At 43.9% G+C, this 23,348-nt stretch overlaps 1 protein-coding gene across 4 annotated transcripts in view; it reads right to left on the bottom strand.

The window, feature by feature from the left end:
* EPB41L4A (erythrocyte membrane protein band 4.1 like 4A) overlaps positions 1 to 23,348 on the bottom strand; it is a 237,893-nt gene that overhangs the window by 110,003 nt on the left and 104,542 nt on the right. For all 4 annotated transcript variants that reach the window (XM_059724947.1, XM_059724946.1, XM_059724948.1 and 1 more), the window contains 3 exons: positions 15,956 to 16,007; positions 11,522 to 11,600; positions 4,701 to 4,798 (listed from right to left, as the gene is read on the bottom strand). In XM_059724947.1, the coding sequence (XP_059580930.1) occupies positions 4,701 to 4,798; positions 11,522 to 11,600; positions 15,956 to 16,007 (229 nt within the window). The remainder of the gene's footprint in view (positions 1 to 4,700; positions 4,799 to 11,521; positions 11,601 to 15,955; positions 16,008 to 23,348) is intronic.

The following is a 23,348-nucleotide window of genomic DNA, read 5'->3' as shown; positions in this document are numbered from 1 at the left end:
GATCATCCAACCTCCTCTTGAATTTGCCCAAGGTAGGGGCGAAGACCACTTCTCTGGGAAGTTGGTTCCAGATTTTGGCCACCCTAACTGTAAAATATTGCCTTCTAACCTAAACCTATTCTCCATCAGCTTATGACCATTGTTCCTCGTCACCCCAGGTGGTGCTGGGGAGAAAAGAGCTCTGCCTATTTGCTGTTGATCCCCCCTGATGAGCTTGTAGGCAGGCACCAGGTCCCCCCTCATTCTCCTCTTGCTGAGGCTGAACAGGTTCAGGTCCTTCAGTCTCTCCTCATAGGACCTGTCCTGCTGCCCTCTCACCAAGCGGGTGGCCCTCCTCTGAACCCTCTCCAGGCTGGCCACATCCCTTTTGAAGTGCGGTGCCCAGTACTGGATGCAGTACTCCAACTGCGGCCTGACCAAAGTTGCATAGAGGGGGAGTATCATCTCCCTGGACTGGCTTGAGATGCACCTTTGGATGCATGACAAGGTATGGCTGGCCTTGCTGGCTGTGGTCTGGCATTGGCGGCTCATGTTCATCTTGGAGTCAATGACTCCAAGATCCCTTTCCGCCTCTGTGCTTTCAAGAAGGGAACTCCCCAGCCTTCTCCCAAGGTGCAGCACCCTGCATTTGTCTACGTTGAACCCCATCCTATTCTCGTCTGCCCACTTTTGTAGTCTGTCTAAATCTAGTTGCAGCCTCTCTCTCCCTTCAAGTGTGTCCACCTCGCCCCATATCTTAGTGTCATCAGCAAACTTGGACAGCGTGCTTTCCACCCCCTCGTCCAAGTTGCTGATGAAGATGTTAAACAGTGCGGGCCCGAGGACTGAGCCCTGGGGTAACCCACTGCTCACATCTCGCCAGATTTAGTACAACCCGTCCACCACTACTCTCTGGGTGCGCCCCATCAGCCAATTTTTTACCCATCCAACTGTGCAGGCATCAATGCCTCAGTCACTTAATTTATTGATAAAGATGGGGTGAGAGACAGTGTCAAAGGCCTTCTTAAAGTCTAGAAAGACTATGTCCACAGTGACACCATCATCCAAGGATTTAGTTACTTGGTCGTAAAAGGCAATCAGGTTGGCCAGGCAGGACCTGCCTCTGGTGAAGCCATGCTGATTGCCCCTGAGCATGATCTCCCCTGCAGGCCCCCCACAGATATGCTCTTTGATGATCCTCTCCAAGAGCTTCCCAAGCACCAAGGTGAGGCTTACAGGCCTATAATTACTTGGGTCCTCCTTCCTCTCCTTAAAAATAGGGACCACATTAGCCAGTTTCCAATCCCCTGGCACCTGGCCAGATGACCACGAATGCTCATACAGCCGGGCCAAAGCTCCGCGATGACCCCTGCCAACTCCCTCAATACCCTTGGGTGGAGGGCATCTGGACCTGCAGATTTTAAAATGTCTAGCCCTTCCAGAAGATCCCTAACTACAGCTGCACTGACTGAAGGCTTGATAGAGCTATTCCCAAAATTGTCCCTACCTCTGGTAGGTGGGATATCCCGGTCCCCGTTCAGGAAAACAGAGGCAAAGAAACTGTTAAAAATATCAGCTTTCTTGTCTGGCGTGGCCACCAGACAAGTAATGTAACTGCGATTAGTATCATATAAACAACTGTTGACTTGTGGAACAGGTCAATAGGTTACAATTTGTGGATTTATAATTTGAGGGGGAAAAAACTAAAAGCAAATTTCTAAGAGGCACGTTGCATGCTATGAAATTCCTTAATCTCCTTTTCTTTTCCTCTAGACCAATATGGCTACAACCTGAATACGTGGAATATATCGAATTTTAGCTGATTTTTTCAAATTAAATCTTCATATTTTCCCAAGCAGGAAGCAACTGTGACCACCTGAAACCTGAGATCCTGCTCCTGCCTTTGTTTCAACGTAATCTGCATCATCACAGATCCTCACAGGAGGTGAGAGGCTTCATACCAGCTATGAACTGACTGCCCAGAGGAGTCTTCCATCTATTGACTCCTCTGTGAAATCTTATGAAATATGAACTTTCATTTCTACCCAGGAGAACTTTTAAAATCTTTTCTCCAATGCCTGATGAAGGGTGTTTGTGCCCAAAAGCTTGCAATTAAAGAATTTTTTTTTCAAAAAATCTTGTTGGTCTAATAAAAGATATCATCTCTACAAGTTCTGATTGCTCTTAATCTCCTTTGAATATTTCATATGATATGAACTATTTCATTTGTTTCTGATCTCTAAAATATGGTGTTCTCAAATAGACATAGAAAGTAATACTACTTTAGCTGCTACTAAATCATACTGGATTATTGATCATATAAATTATCTTCTTTTAATACAGATCATAGGTGAAAACTGTAAGTAATGAGTTTTCTATGTACTGTGTCACAGCGGGGTCCTCTAGAAGGGCCGTGATCTCCTCGAGGTCCCTCGCTCCGTGTCAAGGCCGGCCCAAGGCACCCTCTTATTCTCACCCGCCACATCTTGCTGGTAAATATAAGGTTGGGAGGCTGCCTATGACTCCCTGGGCACGGCTACTCGGGACCTCTGTCCCCGCGGTCCTTCTGGACTCCTGTGGTCTCCTCGTGTAATGGGTGCTCCCCAGGCACCCTAGCCTTATGGGCTACACATGGCTCCTACCACCCCTAATACCACGCCCCAAGCCTCGCAGATGTAATAGACTTTGGTATGTCTGCACGCCCGCTTCCCGGGCCCTTCTTCTATAATCTAGCCCACTTTTGGGCCTTCTCTACTATAGGCTAGTCCCCTCTGGGACGTCCTCTCTGGCCACCGGTCTTTTGGGCCCACCGCACTACTACCCTCCCTGGCACAGGCTCACCACGCTACTATCCCCTTTTGCCGGGGACAACCGCAGCACCTTGCCCTTCCCCTGGGGCGCTGTGCTGCCAACCCCTTTGGTTTGGGTCCACCGCAGCACCCTGCCCCTGTCCTGGGTTTTCTGCAGTGCTAGCCTTCACCCGGGTCTACTGCGCCCATCCTGGGCTTCTCCGTAACCACCCCTCCCGGGCTTCTCAGTAATCGCCCCTCTCGGGATCCTCAGTAATCGCCCCTCCTTGGGGCTGGGGTCTATGTACCCCGCAAGTGATGCCCTTGCTGGCATCTGCTGCGACCATCCTGGGCTTCCTAATACGGCGCTCCCCCTCTTTGGGGCTCACCGTGCCCACACTAGGGCTTCTCAATAGTCCAATATGGCGCTCCCCCTCTTTGGGGCTCGCCGTGCCCACCTTGGGCTTCTCAATAGTCCAATGTGGCGCTCCCCCTCTTTGGGGCTCGCCGTGCCCACATTGGGCTTCTCAATGCCGCCCCACTCCGGGGCTGGGGTCTATGTACCCCGCACACAACCCGGGGTCTGTGTCCCCCGTCCGCAACCCACTGGTTGCACCCGCAACCCACTGGTTGCGCTCCTCACTGCCAGTTGTGCCTGCACTGCCGAGTAAGCTGCACCTTCACTGGCGCTGTGAGAATAATGCGCCCTCCTGGCGCTAGACTGCGCCCTCACTGGCGCTAGGGCACCCCACCCCTATGGGGTCCCTATGAGGACACTGTGCCCTCTTGGCGCTAGGGCACCCCACACTCTCTGGGGTCCCTATGAGAATAATGCGCCCTCTTGGCGCTAGACTGCGCCCTCACTCAGGCACTGGGGCCCCACCCCTCTGGGGTCCCTATGAGGCCTCCAACCCCTACAGCCTCACCCAAACCTCCGGTGTAATAACAAAGCCTGAACACAAACATAAACTAGAGCCTCCTGGCCATAACTCAGCTCAAAGCCACCTGGCTATAACAACATTGCTCCATATGACAATGGTACTTGCTACTAGGCTCCTTTCTGCATCCTCACTCCCGGAGCTCCTGCCTCCCTGGCAACCCGCAGCTGTGCTCATTAGGCTCTGCCAGGGCTCTCTCCCTGGCAGTTTCTCCTCTCTAGGAGCAGGCACTGAGGTGCCCTGCAACATACTGATACATGGATCCATAGTTCTAAATATTTTAAAAACTATATCACATGACTACCAGATTCTGCATTTTAGCTGAGACATAAGCAAAAATTACAGGTAGGTAGACAGCTCCTCCTTACTGGCCCTTAATGTGAAGTGGTTTATGTTTATTTCATCAAGTATATCAGATACAGCATCTGTTTCTGTTAAGCTAAGTTTGCCAGAATTAAAATCCCCCACTTCAGTCAGAACACAGCCCATTTCTATCATCTTCAAGCAGAGGCATCTAAGTATTAACATAATGTAATTTCTGCAGGACTGCAATATTTTGGTAGATCAACAGTGCTGTGTGGAGGCTGCTGATGGCTCTTCAGATTTATAATTTATTTGATGAAGTAGGAAATATGCCATAGAAAAACTGAGTGGTAGGTAAAGCCCTTATTCATATTGTCATTGAGCATTAATAAGAAGTTCTCTCTGTGGATGTCCCTCGGCATCTCAAGCATCTTTACTATACATTTCAGATTATAATACACAGTGTCTACTTTGCATTCTCTTTTTGTGTCAATTTAAACTGCATGTAAGTGGCTATCTATAATTTGTTCCAAAGCATTTAAAATTGATAATATAGCTGTTCAAATTGATCAAATTTATTTTTAATTAACATTCAAAGGATTAAGGCCAAGTTTCTATTTATGGTAAACACATAATAAATCATAATTTCTTAATAAAAGAAATGAGTTCTTAGGTGGCCAGGCATACTTACACTGTATTGCATATGCTCCAAGCTGAGCTGCAATATTGACAGGACAGGGCAAGCGGCCTTGCAAAACATCTTGCTTTACCTGCAAAAAGAACTGATACCTAAAACAAAGAGAAAAATGCAGTTGTTATTTTAGTTTAAGGCTGCTGCTATCCAGGGTAACCTTTTATAATTCAGGTATCTTAAAAAAATGCTCTCTAACTCAACTTACAGCATCATAGGCAATTCAAAAGTGACAGTTTTACTTGAAAAAGATTTTATTACTAACATTTCAAGTAGCGTCTAAAATGATTCCAAATGAAAGAGACTGAATAGGGAAAAACTCTTATTTTTCAAATTGTTTCTTTTATGCAATACTACTTTGTGATAGATATTAGATTTCCCTATAAAGAGGTATTTCCTCTGCTGAATTTTCAGATGGAAACAGGTGAGGGAGAAAAAAAAAAAAAAAGAAAATTGTGATTAAAACAAATTAAGAACTAGATTTTGACCTGGGTAAGGAAGAAGTGCAGGGTCATAACTGGGCTTAGGACACTTGTTTGCTCTCATGCCCATACATATCTTGGGTATCAACTGCGGGGGAGAAAGTAGGCTCTATAGAACCATTATGCTCCAATTCTCCACAAACAGATGGGCAAGGAGATGGAATCCTTGGCTCTGTTGCTAACTTAACACCCAGTATAACTCTGTAATTGTGGGATGGACTAATATATATTTTTGTCACTTTAAAATTGGGAGGAGGAGCTACTACTGCTCAGGAACACCCATAAGCTGCTACAATGAACCTGACATGTACGCATGATCCTCTAGCAAAACAAGATAACCAAGTCACCATAACTTCGACCCTGAATGAAGAGAAGTTAAAGTTGATGTCACTCTGCTATACCTGTATCACTACAGAATCATATGATACAACTGTTACATCTATATCAGCTTATATTGGTATCTTTTGATATTGCTAAAATTGTTACATGCCCTTATACCAAGGGTTTTCAACCTTTTTTGAGCAGTGTACGCCCAGCAGCTGGTCACGGAGCAGGAAGATTGGGGAGGGGTGGGGGGGTGGGGGGGGAATAGCAGCAGCTGGTTGCAGAGCAGGGGGGGAGCAGTGGCTGCCACATGCAAATTCCTTCCCTCCATGGCCAGCCAGCCGGCCAGCACCTGCTTGATCCAGAGAGAGGCAGCACTGCCCTGCCCATGAGGCAGAGGTGCAGGGTGGCGTTCCATCCCTGCCCGCCCACACGTAGCCCCTGGGACCTTTCAAAGTACCCCCAGGCGTATGCGTATCCCCGGTTGACAACCCCTGCCCTATACCATGGTTCTCAACCTCGTTTGGACTCGGGATATCCTTCACTGGACCCGAGGCACCTCTCCATAACTTTTGTGAACTAAGTAGTACCCAATTTCAAAAACGAATTTATATGTTATAGAGCTTGCCTCCTTAAGAGGTACCCGGCAGTCAGGGTGGAGGATTTTCCAGATAGGGACAAGCTTTAGCCTGTACTTATCTGCTCATGGCCTCACACTTCACTCATCTCTTCATACCTCATGGCACCCTTTAAAGGATCTGGTGATAGCCCAGGTGCCCTGGCACCCTGATTGAGAATCACTGGTCTGCACCCTGTATTAGCATAGACCAGGGGTTAGATTGCGAATCTTAGGTACAGACATTCAAAAAGCCTGTGGCAGACTTGATCCAAGTTATGCAGTTTTCTGTAAGTGGTATAATTTAGATAGGTAGTGAACAGAACACACACTGGCCCTCTGGTCGGTGGGGCAGAGGAAGGGGTGGCAAATCTTAGATCAGGTTCTGCCATTTTTAAACCAGTCTGTGTGCACCAAACTTCTGTTCTGTTACAGGTATACTGGTTTTGTGTGCTGAACTTCTGCTCTGTTTAGGTATAGGTCATTTTCTGATCATTTATACTGGCAAAAGTGTTATGTCTGTACCTGGCTTGAAGGTCACATTGGTTCCAAATCAGTTCCAAATAACAGGGCCAGTGCAACAACGTGATTCTCCCCCTCACTATGGGCTTCTGGTAAAGTCACAGTTGAGCTCAAAATTGGCAAAACTGCTTAGAGGCAAGGGTAGAACCTGTATTTTATTTTAAGACTATTTTTAAACTGACAAGGTTTTAAGTCAACTGTGCCCCCCCTTAAGGGCTAACAGTGCCCCATATTCACAAAACATGTTAGATGCAACTTCCTTAATCTCAGTTACACACTTCAAGCATACAGCAAACTGCTTACTTAGACAGGCATAAACTAGCTAAAAGTGTATTTAATAGCAGTCTTTTGGGCATGTAAACACTGAACTTCCAGTGAAACAATATGCACAAAACTAGTAATACAAGCAAACTAAATCAGAAAAAAGGCATCACACAAAAGCCCCATTCAGTTTTCCAGATCTTGTCATTCATTCTAGGAACTAAATTCTAAATAGTTGTTTTACTAAACAGATATACATACCATATCATACCATACTGAAAGAGTATCAAGCAGCAAGTTCATACAAGAATAATTTTTAAATGACCTTCCTATTTATACAGGAACTTTATACTGCTGGTCATACTTACATATTGATCTTGCCTTATTTGGGAACTTGTTTATTCTACAAAGCCCAACAACTAGGTCATACATTACTGAGTTTATTTTGTACATTTCCAGTGTTTTTCCCAAGGCCTGGAATAGACTCCCTCCAGAAGTGGTGCAGGCACCTACTCTGGACTCTTTCAAGAAATGAATGGATGCTTATCTTGCTGGGATCCTCTGACACCAGCTGACTTCCTGACCTTGGGGCAGGGGGCTGGACTTGATGATCTTCAAGGTCCCTTCCAGCCCTAATGTCTATGAAATCTATGCGTGTGTTATTGCATTGTAATAAATAGTGTGTTTTAATTAACAATATAATAAATACTCAGTGTGCATTTATTTATGCTTATAATGCAGTTATTCAGATTTTTCTTTTATCTTTGGGCAATTCAGGAACCACAGGCTACATGCTAATCAAATCTCCACATGACTTATTAAGTTCAAATACAATCTATCTGTCTTTAAAGATATCTCAGTACTTATTATTTGGGCTGCATTCAGCCCATCTCAGTGTGTCTGGATGGTGGTCTCCAGATTCTTTGTAGGTAATCTAGGTTCTGCGGCTGCGCCAGCTGCACCCTATTACAACCATCCTTTAAAAAAAAAAAAAAAAAAGGCTGACGGTTGTTTCTTCCTCCTAGGGCCAACTTCCCTGTATAAGAAGAAGCCTCTTTGGAACGGTGATGGGAACTAAAAGCATATGCTTGATGTTGCTCCTTATTCTCTTAACTTGTAGGCAGTATTCTGTGGATGAACGATGAAGACAGAAGTTTGTGGTGTTTAAAACATCTCTCTTGGTTGACCACTTTGAAACAAAGTTTATTTCCCATATATAATATCTCCACTCCCTGGCCTTTCTGGGAGTCTCCAGTGCAGAATTTCAAGAGTTACATTAGAGAGAATGCCCTTTCTGGAGTAGCTCCTGGACATAATCCATAGATTTCCTGGACAGGGATACCTGGATCTACATAGTCTTTCTTCAGTATTTCCCAAATAATTAGAGAAATGCAGCATCATTATCTTTATTCACCTCTCATTTTTTTCCTAAATAACTACAAGTATTATTAGCATCATCTAAAGCAGGGGTGGGCAAAGTCTGGACAGGAGGCTGGATTGGCCTAGCAGAGGACTCCATTTCCCAGCAACCCCTGCATGCATGGCTGCAGCCAGTTTCCATGGAGACCCCAGGAGCAGCATAGGCATGACAGTGCAGGTCCAGGGTTTCCACGGGGACCAGCCCTAGCAGAGCTGGCAGGGTGTGTGGCTGGACAGGGGGCTACTCAGGGGCCAGGGCTCCGATCTTGCAGCGATGACAGCGTCATCCAGAGCTGGGGCAGAGCTGAACTCTACTGCCCACATACCCCAGGCAGGGGTGTGCAGGCAGTGGATCACAACTGTTCCCCAGCTCCAGACCACGCTTTCACCACTGCAAGATCCCAGCCCTGGCCACAGAGCAGCTACACCCCCAGTCATGCACCCTGCCAGTGCTGCTGGGGCTGGTCTCTAGGGAAACCCTGTCCTCACACTGTCACGAGACCACCACTACTGGGGTCTCCATGGAAACCAGCTGCAACAACACGTGCTGGGGCTGTTGGGAAACAGAATCTGGCCACAAGCCAGATCCACCATTTTGCCCACCCCGATCTAATGTCAGAGCCCAAAAAATTCAAACTGCTTTTAAAAATAATAATTAACCTATAGTTTTTAGGTATACAGTCACTCTTAGTGACTTGACTCTACATAAAATGAAAAAATAAATATTATCAAAGTACATACTATTTGACATTCATTATTGCCAGCCTACGACACTATTTAATACAAGAATGTTATTTAAAATGTGATAGATTATAAAACAATAGATCTGATAATATAGTTCAGATCATCAGAAAACCAATCACTTAGAACTAGAAATCATTCTGCATAAAGTGACAGTTAGGTATAAAACTTAGGCAATAATACTGGCCATCTGCTTACTGAACTTTTAAAGCTAATATGTATGGACTAAGACGACATTCTGAAAAAATCATTTAGGTAATCAAATAATATCAAATGGGACATAAAAGCTCAAGTCAAAGACCATCAAATTATTTTTTTATTAATCTAAACCACATTTTTAGGCACAGAATTGCTGATATGAGCACAAAATGCATAACTGGAAGCTTTACCATACGTGCCCACACTGTGAATGTTTATTTTCTTATTCCTTCTAAAAACACACAATAAAAGTGCAAAAAAAAATTTTTGGTACAGTTTGCAGTCAGAAACATCAAGTTCAGAAACTGCACAAATGCCTCCTATATAATAATTAACGTCTCCAACTCCTACTGAAGTTGATGAGAAATATCCTGACAGCTCTTGCAAGATTAAGCCTTTTGTCCAAACTTGTACCTATGATGCTCACAAAACTCTGCCATATGCTCTGACAAATTGCTCATGCATACATAATTGTGTCTAAACATTGCTTCAGCAACGTCATCCAGAAGTTATTAACAGCACTCATTTTAGCATCTGTATTGCCAACAACCAAAAATTTTTTTCTTGTGTGGAGATTATGAATATGACAGGTCTTACTCTTCAAGAATAGTAATCAAATAGTAGGACAGACCATTAACATTTGAAAACAATAGGCTCCATAAAATCATTTATTAAATTATAAAAGCCCGTGATGCATAGTACACAAAGAATTCTTATAACGTAAGAAAAACATTGGAATCACATACTCAAGACTGAAAACAATGAAGAGAACAAGTTGCTTTTAATGCTTTAATCACAAGTAGAAACTTATTCTAGCATAATATTCGTTTTAAAAATATCTTACAAGGTTGAAGAGTTCATAGTAATAAATACCCGAAAAGTTTGATAATGTGATCATGCAGATGCTTTGATGTGTTCTATTGAAGACTGCAATTACAAGCTTTTCTGTCTCTTTTCTCCACCCACTTTCTAAAGCACAATTTTATGGGCAAACACATTGCACACACTAACACAGGCTCCCAGAAGGTGTTGCGCATGCCAAAGTGTTTTCTATGTAGATTTGTACACTTCATAAGTAGCACAAATCACTAATTGATCTTAAAAGTAACCTGAATGCATTTTTGCAAATTTAGATCTGAATTGCCATTTCACAGATATGAATCCAACCTGCCTCCAGAGTAGTAATCACAGCAGGTTCTGTTGCCGAAGTTCTCTTCCCAGGGCCATCTTTTTCACCCTGTGAGCAGGGTTGAAAGTGGTTCTGGAAAAGTATAGGAAAACTGTATCAAACTTTCAGGGCGGGGGGGCATTACACTGCAGCTAACTTGTGCTTTTTCTCTAGTTTCTCCTAGTTCATATAAAGCTTGCCATGCTAGGGCTATTTGTCATTATAAGGAAAAGTTAATGTCAGTATGGAGAAAAAACATACCTGTCATGTAGTACAGGGGGAAAAATATTCTACTTTTTTTTTTTAAACCATTTACCATCTTGGATGAAGAACAAAAAATGTACATGTATTGTATCAGTTTGAGATGTTATGTTCCATATGGGCAAAATCATGGACAGAAAAAAAGGAATTTGTCCACTGTGCTTATTAATGCCAGTTAACACACTAGTGCTCCTAACCCGTGAAATGCTTGTCGCAAGTACTATACCAAATTTCCTTGCCAACTTAAATGAATTTTTTGGGATCTTTCATACATAAAACAAGCTGGAAAAGCCTCTGCATGTTTGGAAATATATATACTCTTATATTTTGATGGGGTCAATTTGTTACTTAAATATATCAACCATAATGGGTGACTAATAGCTTATTTTGCATATATTTCAGGTGCTAGGGGAAATACCTCTTTAAAAAAGTTCTGGAATTTAAGCCATGGCCAATCAAGAGGAAAAGCAGGACTTCCCCACAGTTGTGTGGATATACAAGTAAACTATGGTGATATTCTGAAAGCTCTCTATAAGAATATCTATCATAGCAAATATATAAATCCAAATGTGACAATACATTAGTAAAAAGAGATTCCTCAACAATTCTCACACAGCCCTGAGAATTTCACAGGTATCATGTCACAGATTCAGTATGACCTTCCAAACAGAGGGTGGCACCAAATGATGCTCCTTTAGTCTCAATCCTTTTGACATATAAAGTGCACATGAAAAAACTATTAACAAACAAACTCACAGAAAATTGCATTTTTATTTTTACTAATCAAGATCAACACATTTTAAGTCTATGAATAATATTTATACTGTACCTGGTTATTTCTTCCTTAAGTTTGCATGGATCTTCTGCATAGAATTTAACACCAAAATATAGAGTATATGGTGGTCCAGCTGGGTAAAAGAAAGAACAATTATCTTTTGTACTGAAAAAGGTCTACTAAAAAGCCTACTTATCTATTTTAGGATTTTATTCTCCTGAGAGTCACCATAGAATCCATGCATTTTTCATGTAAAATCAAAAGTCAAACTTCCAGTAAATTTTATAGAATATCTGGCTCTAATCCCTTTATATGGCATAACACTTCTGTTTGTAAAGGCTTCAGGTGTTTCTTATGTTTTGTTTTGCTCCCTGTTCGTTTGGATTGATTGCTACTTGCCTGTCTGTTCAGCAGTTTTATTTGCTCTGAAGGTTTACATTTTGGCTTTCACTTCTATTCTACCTTGTATTTTGATTCAGGAAGGATGCTTTTCTCGTTTGTTTTTGGCCTTCACTTCTTTATAAATTTGTAAGAATAAAATCATATATCCATCAAGAATTCAGACTTCGGAATTGGTGTCTCAAGGCAGTCTTTGGCTTCCTGGACAACAATCTGCACATCACGACGAGGGACATGCTCGGATGGGATGGGCTGCACCTTTCTCCCAAAGTTAAGCGTGTTTTCCCTTCTAGGTTGGCGGATCTCCTCCAGCGAGCTTTAAACTAGGCTCATTGGGGGAAGGGGATGACGTGGGCGGAGGAAGCCTCAGACAAGCAAGCCAAGCATTGCCTGCAGGAGCAGCCCAGCCTAAACCGATGACCAGAGAAACAGGTAATCAGGTAAGTGACATGGGCCTGAGTACCGCTGGCATTAGGGGGGCGGTCCATTCATCCTCAGGAGGCCTCAAATGCCTCTATACTAATGCCTGCAGCATGGGGAACAAGCAGGAGGAACTAGTCCTCCTGCTAGCCAGCACCAATCCAGACATAGTGGGGCTCACAACATGGTGGGACCCAACACATGACTGGGCAGTGAATATCAAGGGCTACAGGCTCTACAGGAAAGATAGGACAGGCAGGAAGGGTGGGGGTGTGGCACTCTATGTCAGTGAGCAACACACATCCACAATGTGCATCACTGGGTCACAGGAGGAGCAAACGGAAGTGCTCTGGGTTAGAGTACAAGGGAGTCGGGGAGAAAGGGACTTAACGGTGGGGGTCTACTACAGACCACCCAACCAAGGAGAAGATCGAGACCAGGAATTCTTAAGTCAGCTCACAGAGATAGTTAGGGCCAAGGATGTGGTCGTCATGGGTGACCTAAACTTGCCAGACATCTGCTGGGAGGAGCAGACACCCAGGTCTGACCGCTCACACAGGTTCTTAACTGACATACAGGACCTCCATCTAACCCAGGAGGTACACAGCCCCACCAGAGGAGACACCTTGTTGGATTTGGTCCTGGCCATGGGCGACGACCTGGTACAGGGTCTGCAGGTGCTCGACCACCTAGGCAATAGCGATCATAGTCTGCTGGAATTCACCATCCAGCGCAAGGTGGCGAAAGCCTCCAGCAAGGCAGCAGACCTCAACTTCAGGAGGGCGGACTTTAATGAGGTAAGAAAACTAGTGGGGGAAGCACTGAGGTCCCAGAGCTGGAGGGAATTTAGTGTCCAGGAGGAGTGGTCGCTCCTTAAGGAGACGATCCTCCAAGTTCAAAGGGAAGTAATCCCTACACGAATCAAAGGGGGCAAGAGGGTGCAAAGGCCCCCATGGCTCATCAAAAGCATCCGGGAACATCTCCAAACAAAAAAGGAAGCGTACACCCGTTGGAAGTAAGGGGCCATCACAAGACAGGGCTATACCTTGGTAGCTCGGGAATGTAGGGAGCGGTCAGGAAGGCCAAGGCGGAAATGGATCTGGGACTAGCAACCCAAATCAAGGACAACAAGAAGTCCTTTTTCAAATACATAGGGGGGCAAAAGAAGGTGCCAAGCAACATGGGGCCTCTGCAGGACACGTTAGGAAATCTGGTCATCTCACCTGACGGTAAAGCTGACATATTCAACAATTTCTTTGCCTCCGTATTTCTGAGGAGGGACCCCGGATATCTCCCCCATTGGCCCCCCGAGGACCCTGTAGGTGGCACACCCAGGCCTAGGATTAATGAGGACCTTGTCAGGGAATTTCTGGAGGGACTAGATGTATTTAAATCCGCAGGTCCTGATGATCTCCACCCCAAAGTGCTGAAGGAACTAGCAGGGGTCATTGCGGGACCTCTGGCACAGCTCTACAAGCACTCATGGCACTCAGGCAATGTGCTGCAGGACTGGAAAAGGGCCAATGTGGTCCCCATCTTCAAAAAAGGGAGGAAGGAGGACCCAGGAAACTATAGGCCCATGAGTCTTACCTCGGTCCTGGGGAAGCTTTTTGAAAGAATTATCCTGGCACATGTCCAGGAAGGGCCAGCAGGGGAGGTTATGCTCAGGGGCAACCAACATGGGTTCATTAGGGGCAGGTCTTGTCAAACCAACCCAGTGGCCTTCTATGACCAGGTCACCAAGTCCTTGGATGCAGGTGTCGCAGTAGATATAGTCTTTCTGGACTTCAGGAAGGCCTTCGACATGGTCTCTCACCCCATTCTCAGTAAGAAACTAGGAGACAGTGGTGTTGATGCCTACACAGTCAGATGGGTCACTAACTGGCTGGAGGGCCGCACCCAGAGGGTGGTGGTGGACGGGTCTTATTCGTCCTGGAGGGATGTGGGCAGTGGGGTTCCCCAGGGCTCGGTCCTCGGGCCCACACTATTCAACATCTTCATCAGTGACTTGGGCGAAGGGGTAGAAAGCACCCTGTTCAAGTTTGAAGATGACACTAAGATGTGGGGTGAAGTGGGTACGCTAGTAGGAAGGAACAGGCTGCAAGCGGATCTAGACAGGTTACAGGGGTGGGCCAAAGAGAACAGGATGGGGTTCAACACAGGTAAGTGCAGGGTAATGCACCTGGGGAGGAAGAACCAGTGGCACACCTGCAGGCTGGGGAACTCCCTTCTCACCAGCGTCAAGACAGAAAAGGATCTTGGAGTCAACATTGATGCCACAATAAACATGGGCCGACAGTGTGGGGACGCGGTCAGGAAGGCCAAACATACCTTGTCGTGCATCCACAGATGCATCTCAAGCAGGTCCAAGGAGGTGATCCTCCCCCTCTATGCGACACTGGTCAGGCCACAGCTGGAGTACTGCGTCCAGTTCTGGGCGCCGCATTTCAGGAGGGATGTGGCCAATATGGAGAGGCTCCAAAGGAGGGCCACCTGCATGATCAGGGGTCAGCAGGGCAGGCCCTATGAGGAGAGGCTGAGGGACCTGAACCTGTTCAGCCTCCAAAAGAGAAGGCTGAGAGGGGATCTAGTGGCAGTCTACAAACTAGTCAAGGGGGACCAGCAGGCATTGGGAGAGTCCCTGTTCCCCCGAGCAATCCCAGGAGTTACAAGAAACAACAGACACAAACTAGCAGAGGGCAGTTTCAGGCTAGACATTAGGAAGCGCTATTTCACTGTCAGGGCGGCTAGGACCTGGAACCAACTTCCAAAAGAAGTGGTGCTGGCTCCTACCCTGGGGGTCTTTACAAGGAGGCTGAATGAACATCTGGCCGGGGTCATCTGACCCCAGTACTCTTTCCTGCCACGGCAGGGGGTGGGACTAGATGGTCTCCTCAGGTCCCTTCCAACCCTACCAACTATGAAACTATGAATATGTTATTCCTGTTAATATATGCCAATGTTATTTCTGAATCCTTCCTATGCTGCCAAAGACTGAATTGAATATTTTAATTATGCCTAATTTACCTAGTCATAAATTTTAAACCTATCTGCCAGCTCAATTTTTAAAAAGCAGTTTATTTCTTCAATAAGATCCAGTGAACCCTATCCTATCATTATTGTTATGGCCACATTTATCTCTATGCATACATCCACTTTTATCAAAGGCTTTTCCCACTTCTACAATAGACTTGAACTTTCCTTTTGAAGTACTATTATTAACTTTACTTAACAATATTGCAAACAGAAGCTTTGCCTGGGAGGTTTAAAGAATGACAACAACATTAAAAAAAAAACTATGCAGGTAATTTCCAATAATATTTTTTTTCCATTTTCAGAAGGCAAAAGTCATCTGGTTAAAAAGACAGGAAGGTCAAAGCTAATTCAAATCTCAAATTATACAGATTTCTAGAAAAACTGTATCACTTAGATGTTTCAGTACTTTTATGATTCTCAAATAATAGTTTCATCACAAAAATATCCTTGAGTAAGAAAAGGCAGTTACACTCAGTATGTGCAATTTTGATACAGCTATAAACTAAAATATTTGAGCCATCTCAAGAGACCATGAATCTGTCATGCCTCAGAAAAATCAAAGGCCCACCACTCTGCATGTAGGATGTCCTCTGTTTCTCTTCATTGTTTATCAAGTTCAAATGAAATACATACTGTTTATCAATTCCTTATGTTCTGCAAGTGTCTTTGCAGGATCCAGCCAGTACTGTGAAAATAGATAATTATGGAAATTAGTCATTTAACATGGCAAATGCTTAAAGATTAACTTCCATTATATATTTATTTTTATATTAATAATCTTTGTTCTCAAATGCCAAAAAAGTGAAATGTTATCTTTTCTTTTGGTACAACAGAGAAACCAGACGAATTCCTTGCCATTGGTTAAATTAGCATAAAACTGAAGTGTTCAGGAAGCCGAGTCTTTAACCAGTAAAAAAACAAAAACAAAAAACCCCCACTAAACCTATAATGCAGAATTTCCTGATCAGATAAACATGTCACTACATGTCAAGTGTAGTGCTTCTCTGACAGGTTGTGATATCCTGTTCAGAAAAAGCTCTCCTACCTCACACTAGGGCAAACTGGGCCCTAAAGGAAAATCTTTTAAAATGTATACTGCTGTTTTCCAAACTACCTTGTCTGTTATATCTAGAATACTACTGTGCAACTTCACAGTCTCCTTGATGGATTAACAGGCAGAGCCTCTGGAATGCTGACATAGGGACAAGCACAATGATGATAGTTTATAAAGATAACAAAGATGGAAGAAAATGGGCTTGTTTAGTCTAGAAAAGAAAAGACAGGTGGGGAGATATGGTAGCAGTCTTCTAATACGTAAAAAGGCTTTTATATAGATGACAGTTCTCCATGGAAGATGGGACAAGGAAAAAACGGTATAATCTACTGCAAAGGAAATTTAGATTAGATTTTAGAAACAAATTTCTAACTACAGGGGAGGTGAAACACTAGAACAATCTATCTAATGAGTGACTTTCAATTGAGAGTTTTAAGACCAGGTTCAAAAAATATCTAGCAGAGATTCTCTAGATCTATTTGATTCTGTTTCTTTGTGGGGGATTGGCTAAATGACTCCTGAGCTCCCTTCCAGCCAGATGTTCCTATGATTCAATTATGATTCATCTGGAAAAACATACAGGTGCAGTCCTTGCTGCTGGCTTCCAAACCACTTTGGATTTCACTTGTCCTAAGCAGAAAGCGCACACATCATCCTGCAACCTTTCTCCCTTGGTCATCTCCTCAGCTAGATATCCTCCCACTCTGGGAGGAGTCGCACCCTTTAGGACTCTCTGGCGCACACAGACGATTCTTTAGGAGTCTTTTTTCTTTAGGAGCTTTCTGCCACACGCACACCAAGCCAATATAGGAAATGTGAGACCAGGCTAACACAGACAAATGACACTACCACTGGGCAGGCTCACCCATTTTAAAAAATGCTCTAAGGCCCCAGAACAACTGGGATTAAGAATGGACTGTAAGGTTAGTGGCACACTCCTGACATTGCACTAAGACAGCTAGATGCATTACAGCTGTTTCAGGGCATAGCACAAGTAGAAGAGGACGTCATGCTGCACTGAAGCATCCCCTAGCACATTCTTTTTACAGTGTTGATGTGTCTTTAGGATCCAGTGCAGAACTGTAATGAGTGCTGCTTCTGAGGCTCTATTGTTCCTCCTGGTAAATAAATTTAATTGGGAGTAGAGCAGGGGTAGGCAATCGTTTCGGGTGGAGGGCCACTTATTGAGTTTTGGTGAACTGTTGAAGACCACAAGGGTAGCACCTTGGCAGGTGCTCCACCCCCTGGTCACCATCTTGGGACCAGAAGTCCTGCCCCCTAACCCCTGACCTTTGCCACTGGAAATGCTCCTTTTGGGAGGAAACTTTGCCATCTTGCAACCAGAAAAAAAACAAATTGTATACTAAAAATCAAACATCTACTGTAACATATTTTAATTTTATTTTTAAAAAATATATTTGTCCCAATTTGTGTGTGCTTGCATAGTGTATATAGAGGTGATTGCATAATAGCTCAAAATAAATAGCTCTTACTCTTGTATATTTGGGGGGGGGCGGGGAGTTGTAGGGCTAAGGATTTGTGCCTTTCATCTGGTTTGCGTAAGAGCTGCAAACACTCAGTGCCTCTTCAGTTAAGATCCCTGATACACAGCTTCCACCATCCATTTATTCTATTTCAAACCACAAAGCAAAACTGAACATCCATTTCCAGAGTCTAAGATAGAATATGAACTGTTAAGCAATTTACCAGAACAACATCTCATACTGCAATTGTAAAATACTTGTAATTAGCAGTATTAAATATTAACTGGTCACAGATAATAGTTCTTGGAATACAATGTCATAATAATATTACATATAATACTTATAATAATACTATTATTTGCTTCATTAATTAACCAACAGTTTAAGTCCACGATGCAATCTTGGCCTGTATAACAGCAAAACAGGAAAGTGGAAAACGTTTTCTAAAACCTAAGACCAACAGGAATGTTATCATTTAAAAAAATTAAAAAACAAACAAACCCACATTTGAAATGAGGAGTGGCTTTGTTTGGATGTAAACTTTCTTTTAGCTTGTTTGTGAACAAAAAGTGTTGCTAGTACTTAAAAATTGTTTTAGTACTTAAAAATCAATTGGCAAAACTGACTTCAAACAAAAATAAAACAGGCAAAATAATTTTTATTGTCCATATTGAGTGAAATGGAAACAGTAAATAAATGATGTTGGTAGCAGCAAGTAAAAAAATTTAAGAATCATGTAAATTATGGCTTGCAAAGACTTACATATATGTAAGAAAATGGATTGTTTGTGCCAATAAGTACTGTAAAACCTATAGGATCATAGGAAACCAGGGTTGGAAGGGACCTCACAAGGTCACCCAGTTCAGCCCACTGCTCAACGCAGGATCATTCCTGACTAAGGCATCCCAGCTAAACCAACTGTCCCACTCATAGGGATTTTCAGGACTAGGCTCTAAAATTGATATCAGTAGCACAGGGAAAGGTATTCAGTTTGGTTACAGTTTTTAATATATTTTTTGATGCAGAACTATAGTCATTTCAACCTGCGATGTTGGCTTATATTTCAATTTTTCAAATAATAACAACAAAACAGAAAACAGAAGAATTTGCAAGCATCTGAATCATTGCTAATACAATTAACTGTCTTAGGTAAATGATACTAAACAGTGAAATCTGCCCTCTCAGTTTTAGGCCAACTAGGAGTAGCACATATTACAAACAAACAAAAACAGAAAAAGAACAAAGGTTAAACACAGCTTTTGAAGAAAGAAGTCTCAGATGCACCCTCAAGTTTGGCCATTTAGCTGTCCTTTTTCTTAAATCAGGGAATTACACAGATGATGGATGGAGAAGTCTCTTATCTGCCCACGAAAGCATAATTATATATACTACCTTGCCAACAGACATGTCAAAGAAAACTTTCCCTTCATTGTGTCAAGAGATCCATTTGGTATGCAAAATTTCATAAGCAGAAATTTTAATTAAGCAAAAAAACTTAACAAAAAATAATTTTTTTTAAAAGCATTGCAGACAAGTAATTGAATATGGTATAGCTGGTTAAATGGTGTAACAGGGGACCCTAACCCAGTTACTGAGCCAAGGGAAAGGAAAAATAGAGGGGCAGGGACCGAAGAAGCTAGGGTGAAATAGAGGGACAAGACTCAGGAAACCAGGGCCCTACCTCTTTAAGGATAGGTACAGCCATTCAGTAAGTCTGAGGCAGCATTAAAGTTACGCAGTTTTCTGTAAGCAGCATAGTTTAGATCTGTAGCAATCTCATCCTTTGTGGGGGGACAAATCTTAGACCAGATTCTGCCATTTTTAAACCAGACTATGTGAGCTGAACTTTTGTTCTGTTATAGGTTGGACCAGTTTTGTGGGTTGAATTTCTGTTCTGTTATGGGTATAGACCAGCTTCTGATCACTTATACCAGTAAAAGGGTAATGTTTGTACCTGGCCTAAGAAAACAGAGCAGCGGGATCCACAGCTGCCCTTAATAAAGAAAGTAAAGGCTCCTTTAACAGGTGTGAGAGGTGACAAGCAGTTGGCAAGGGGAAAGGACACTCAAATACATAAGCCCCTGCCCAAAACGGAAGGAGAGGGAAGAAACTCTGCCAGGAACAGGAGAGGGGTCTGCTGAACAAGGGCAGAGACGTGGCAGCTCATGTGTTTCAGGTGCCAGAACCCAGACAGAGAGCTAGTGGGGGGCGGGGGGGAGGAAGGGGGTGCCTGCCAGGGCAGGTCAGCCCCTCTTGTGAAGTCTGCATACTCTGAGGGAGATTACTTCAGTTAAAATGGTAATGCTCTTATTTTTTTGTGTGTGTTGTGTTGCACCCAGGAAGGGAAGAAGTTTCATCTTATTTATGTTAAAGTTATACTGGTGAAACAAATGTGACTATCAGGGGAGGAGGAGGTCACAGAGTGCCAGAAGATGCTCTATTGGGCCCTGCCAGGACACAGGGAAACGAGATTCAATTTTGGGCAATATGTCATACTGTGAGAGGGCACAAAGGGAGGGCTGGGGCCTGAGAACCGGGGACTATAACAGCAGACCTTGGGCCACCAGACCAAGCCTGAGAAAAGGGTGTTGAGGCTGGAGAGGCTGAAACCCCAACAAAGCTTTTGGAGGTTGGAGGGTGAGACAGTGAAGAGGGCGAGAGGCCCTCACTCAAGTGTTAAACAGCAACATCTGTGAGGCATGGGCAGGACTATGGGGGTGACTGGAGGTCACAGTTATTGCCAATAAGGCATAACTGGGGAATTGTCTTAAAGAAAAAGACCCACCCCACAAAGTGAGCAGCAAAGGGAGCCCAGAATACAGCACACCTAGGAAAAGGTTACCCCATCTCTGTCACCAGCCTCCCAAATTAGAAACTCTTTATCTTTGGCTACAGAAACCCGATAGTATGGATAAGAGCCTTTAAAGACCAAGTCATGACTGGTGAGGAGGCAAGGCAGAGACCAGGGGTTGTGAGCAGGTGCCACCAGGGGACCTCTGATACCAAGCCGATTGCCTTAGGACAGCATAGGCGATGCATAGGGAGGACACAGGGGAGCATGTGCCCCCCCTGACAGCGAGTGCTTCGGCTGGTAGGGGGCATGGAGAGCGCTAGTGTCCACCCCTGAAATTGGTTCCACCGGCAGCATGTGGGCAGCAGAAGTGCAGCTGTGCCACATATGGAAGTGTCGGCACTTCCTCCGCCACCATGCTTGGCAACCAGCCACTGGGGGACCACCCCCATTCATGCCCCGCTGGTGCCCCCCCAGACTCGGGAGGCATCAGTCACCCAGGCAGGACAGCTACAAATGCCACCTATCAACAATTTAACTGAATATCAGCACACCTGACATATTCATAGCAGCTGCCAATCAAGAAGCAGCAACAGCAAACAGCAACAGCATCTGACCTAACTTTGGTAGGAATGAAGTGATAGTCATTCCACATTCAACACTGCTTCTTGATTAGTGACATACACTAAGAATTACAAGAGCCACTGTGTCCCTTTATTCAGCTGTATTTCATTACAACTGCTAATAGGGAAACTTGGTTTAGGACAGCAGTCTAAACCTGCACTCTTCTATTGCTCATCCAAAGTCCATTCAGCAAAACTGAAAGCTTCAGGCCAACGGGAGCAGCTCAAACACAAAGACAAAACTTCTGAAAGAAAACAAACATGAAACCCTACATTGGCAGCATCCCAATACTCCACCAGAAATATAAACCCACTTAATATCACTGGTAGGAAATGAAGCAGTGGTCAAGCTTGTTCAAACATCTTATTAGAGCTCTTGTCAATTTGCATTCTAAATAAGCAACGATCTGAGTTTGTGTGACCACTGATAAAACAGGCTTCAAATGAGCAGTCAGGAAAAAAAAAATCGGCAACAAGAATGGTACACAATAGAATACAAGGTTCCTTCTCGCTTTGAACCTCTCCACATGCCCAAGCTGAAACTTCATACCAGACCACAAGACATGCTTCTCAACTAACCTATTCATCATGAATAACACTACAAATGTACTACCCAAAATCCAGTCACAAAACAGCAATCTGACTTCTTTTTCAGCAAATCCAATCCTCCAAAATAACTTGAGCTTTGTTTCCACCTTTGATTTTTTGCATTCAATTCTAAGTGTACAGTCCTGATTACTTTTTAGCTTTATAAGCATATATGTATCAATTACATGCAAAAAGATACAATAAAATGGAGTCGTTCAGGCCACAGGCAGACGTTACACTCAAGACATGATTAATCAGTTAACTGAATCTTAGGCTAGGGACAGACATTACACATAAACCGGTTTAAGTGATCAGAAACTGGTTTAAACCTGTAACAGAACAGATGTTCAGTGCACATAAACCAGTTTGAAAATGGCTGAAACCAGTTTGAGATAAACCTGGTTGAATGTAGTATCAGACTTAACTGATTTGGATCAAACCAGTTTATGTAATGTCTGTCCCAGACCCCCAATGTCAGTTTCAGGTGTGCCTGGAAGCGAGGACCCACCTGCTACTGCTGTCCCCAGCCAAGCACTGCACTCCATACTGCTGCTCATGGAAGCCCCCAGCTAAAGTAGGGGAGAAGCAGCCTGGGGCTTGCCCCCACCCCTGAATCATCTGGGAACAGCAGCAGCAGTGGACAGGTCCCCCTTTTCCGTGCTGAGAACAAACCCTAGGCAAACCCTGCTGCAGGTGTGTGTGGGGAGGGGGAGGTCGGAAGGGCAGAGAGGGGGAAGTTTTACCTACTTCAGGGACTCAAAATGTCTCTGGCAGCTGTTGCTGTGATAGTGTGCCCACTGGAGGGGGGATAAGGGGTGTTGCACTACCCTGTGGTGCCAGTCATGTATGCCCCACCCCCTTTTCGAATTCCAAGATCTGTGCACGTGTGCAGGTGGCTAATGCACCAAAATAAATTCACTTCTTGCATTTATTTAGCAGCTGGTGTACCATTTTTAGTGGGTTCCCCTGTAACCTCTACCTTGTCCATACACAATGCTTTAGATCTCTGCTTGTCCAGCTCATCCTACAAGGGAGTGGAAAAATGTTACTTGGCTACTTGGCTTATCATCAACTCCTTTCAAAACTAAATGAGGAGCTCAGTATAGCTCAGCTGCTTGTTTCATTCAAAATGCACACTGTATTAGGCAACATAATTCCCTACAATTCATAAATTTTCCATTTGCTACAAAATTTCTTTTATCCAACTAGAGAAAAATAATATTTTAGATCCATTTTTTAGTTCTTAATTCTTTAGATCCATTTTTTTCTTCATCTGTTCCTTTGGGTATAATAACCTTGAAAGCTGAGGGGACTATAGGTGCTTCATTTATGGAGAACAGAGCAAGAAATGTAACTTTATTAATACATATGAGTATGTGCAGCAGGGGACTCCTAGTCAGGGCCTCTGGCATTAGTCCTTAGGCCTGCTGCTGAGTTGATGACTATGGCCATGCCACAGAGCAGAACACATTCAGCTCCCTGTCCT

The sequence above is a fragment of the Alligator mississippiensis genome, chromosome 3 (genome assembly GCF_030867095.1).
Source record: "Alligator mississippiensis isolate rAllMis1 chromosome 3, rAllMis1, whole genome shotgun sequence".
Classification (NCBI taxonomy): domain Eukaryota; kingdom Metazoa; phylum Chordata; order Crocodylia; family Alligatoridae; genus Alligator; species Alligator mississippiensis.
This window is presented reverse-complemented; position numbering and strand designations above follow the sequence as displayed.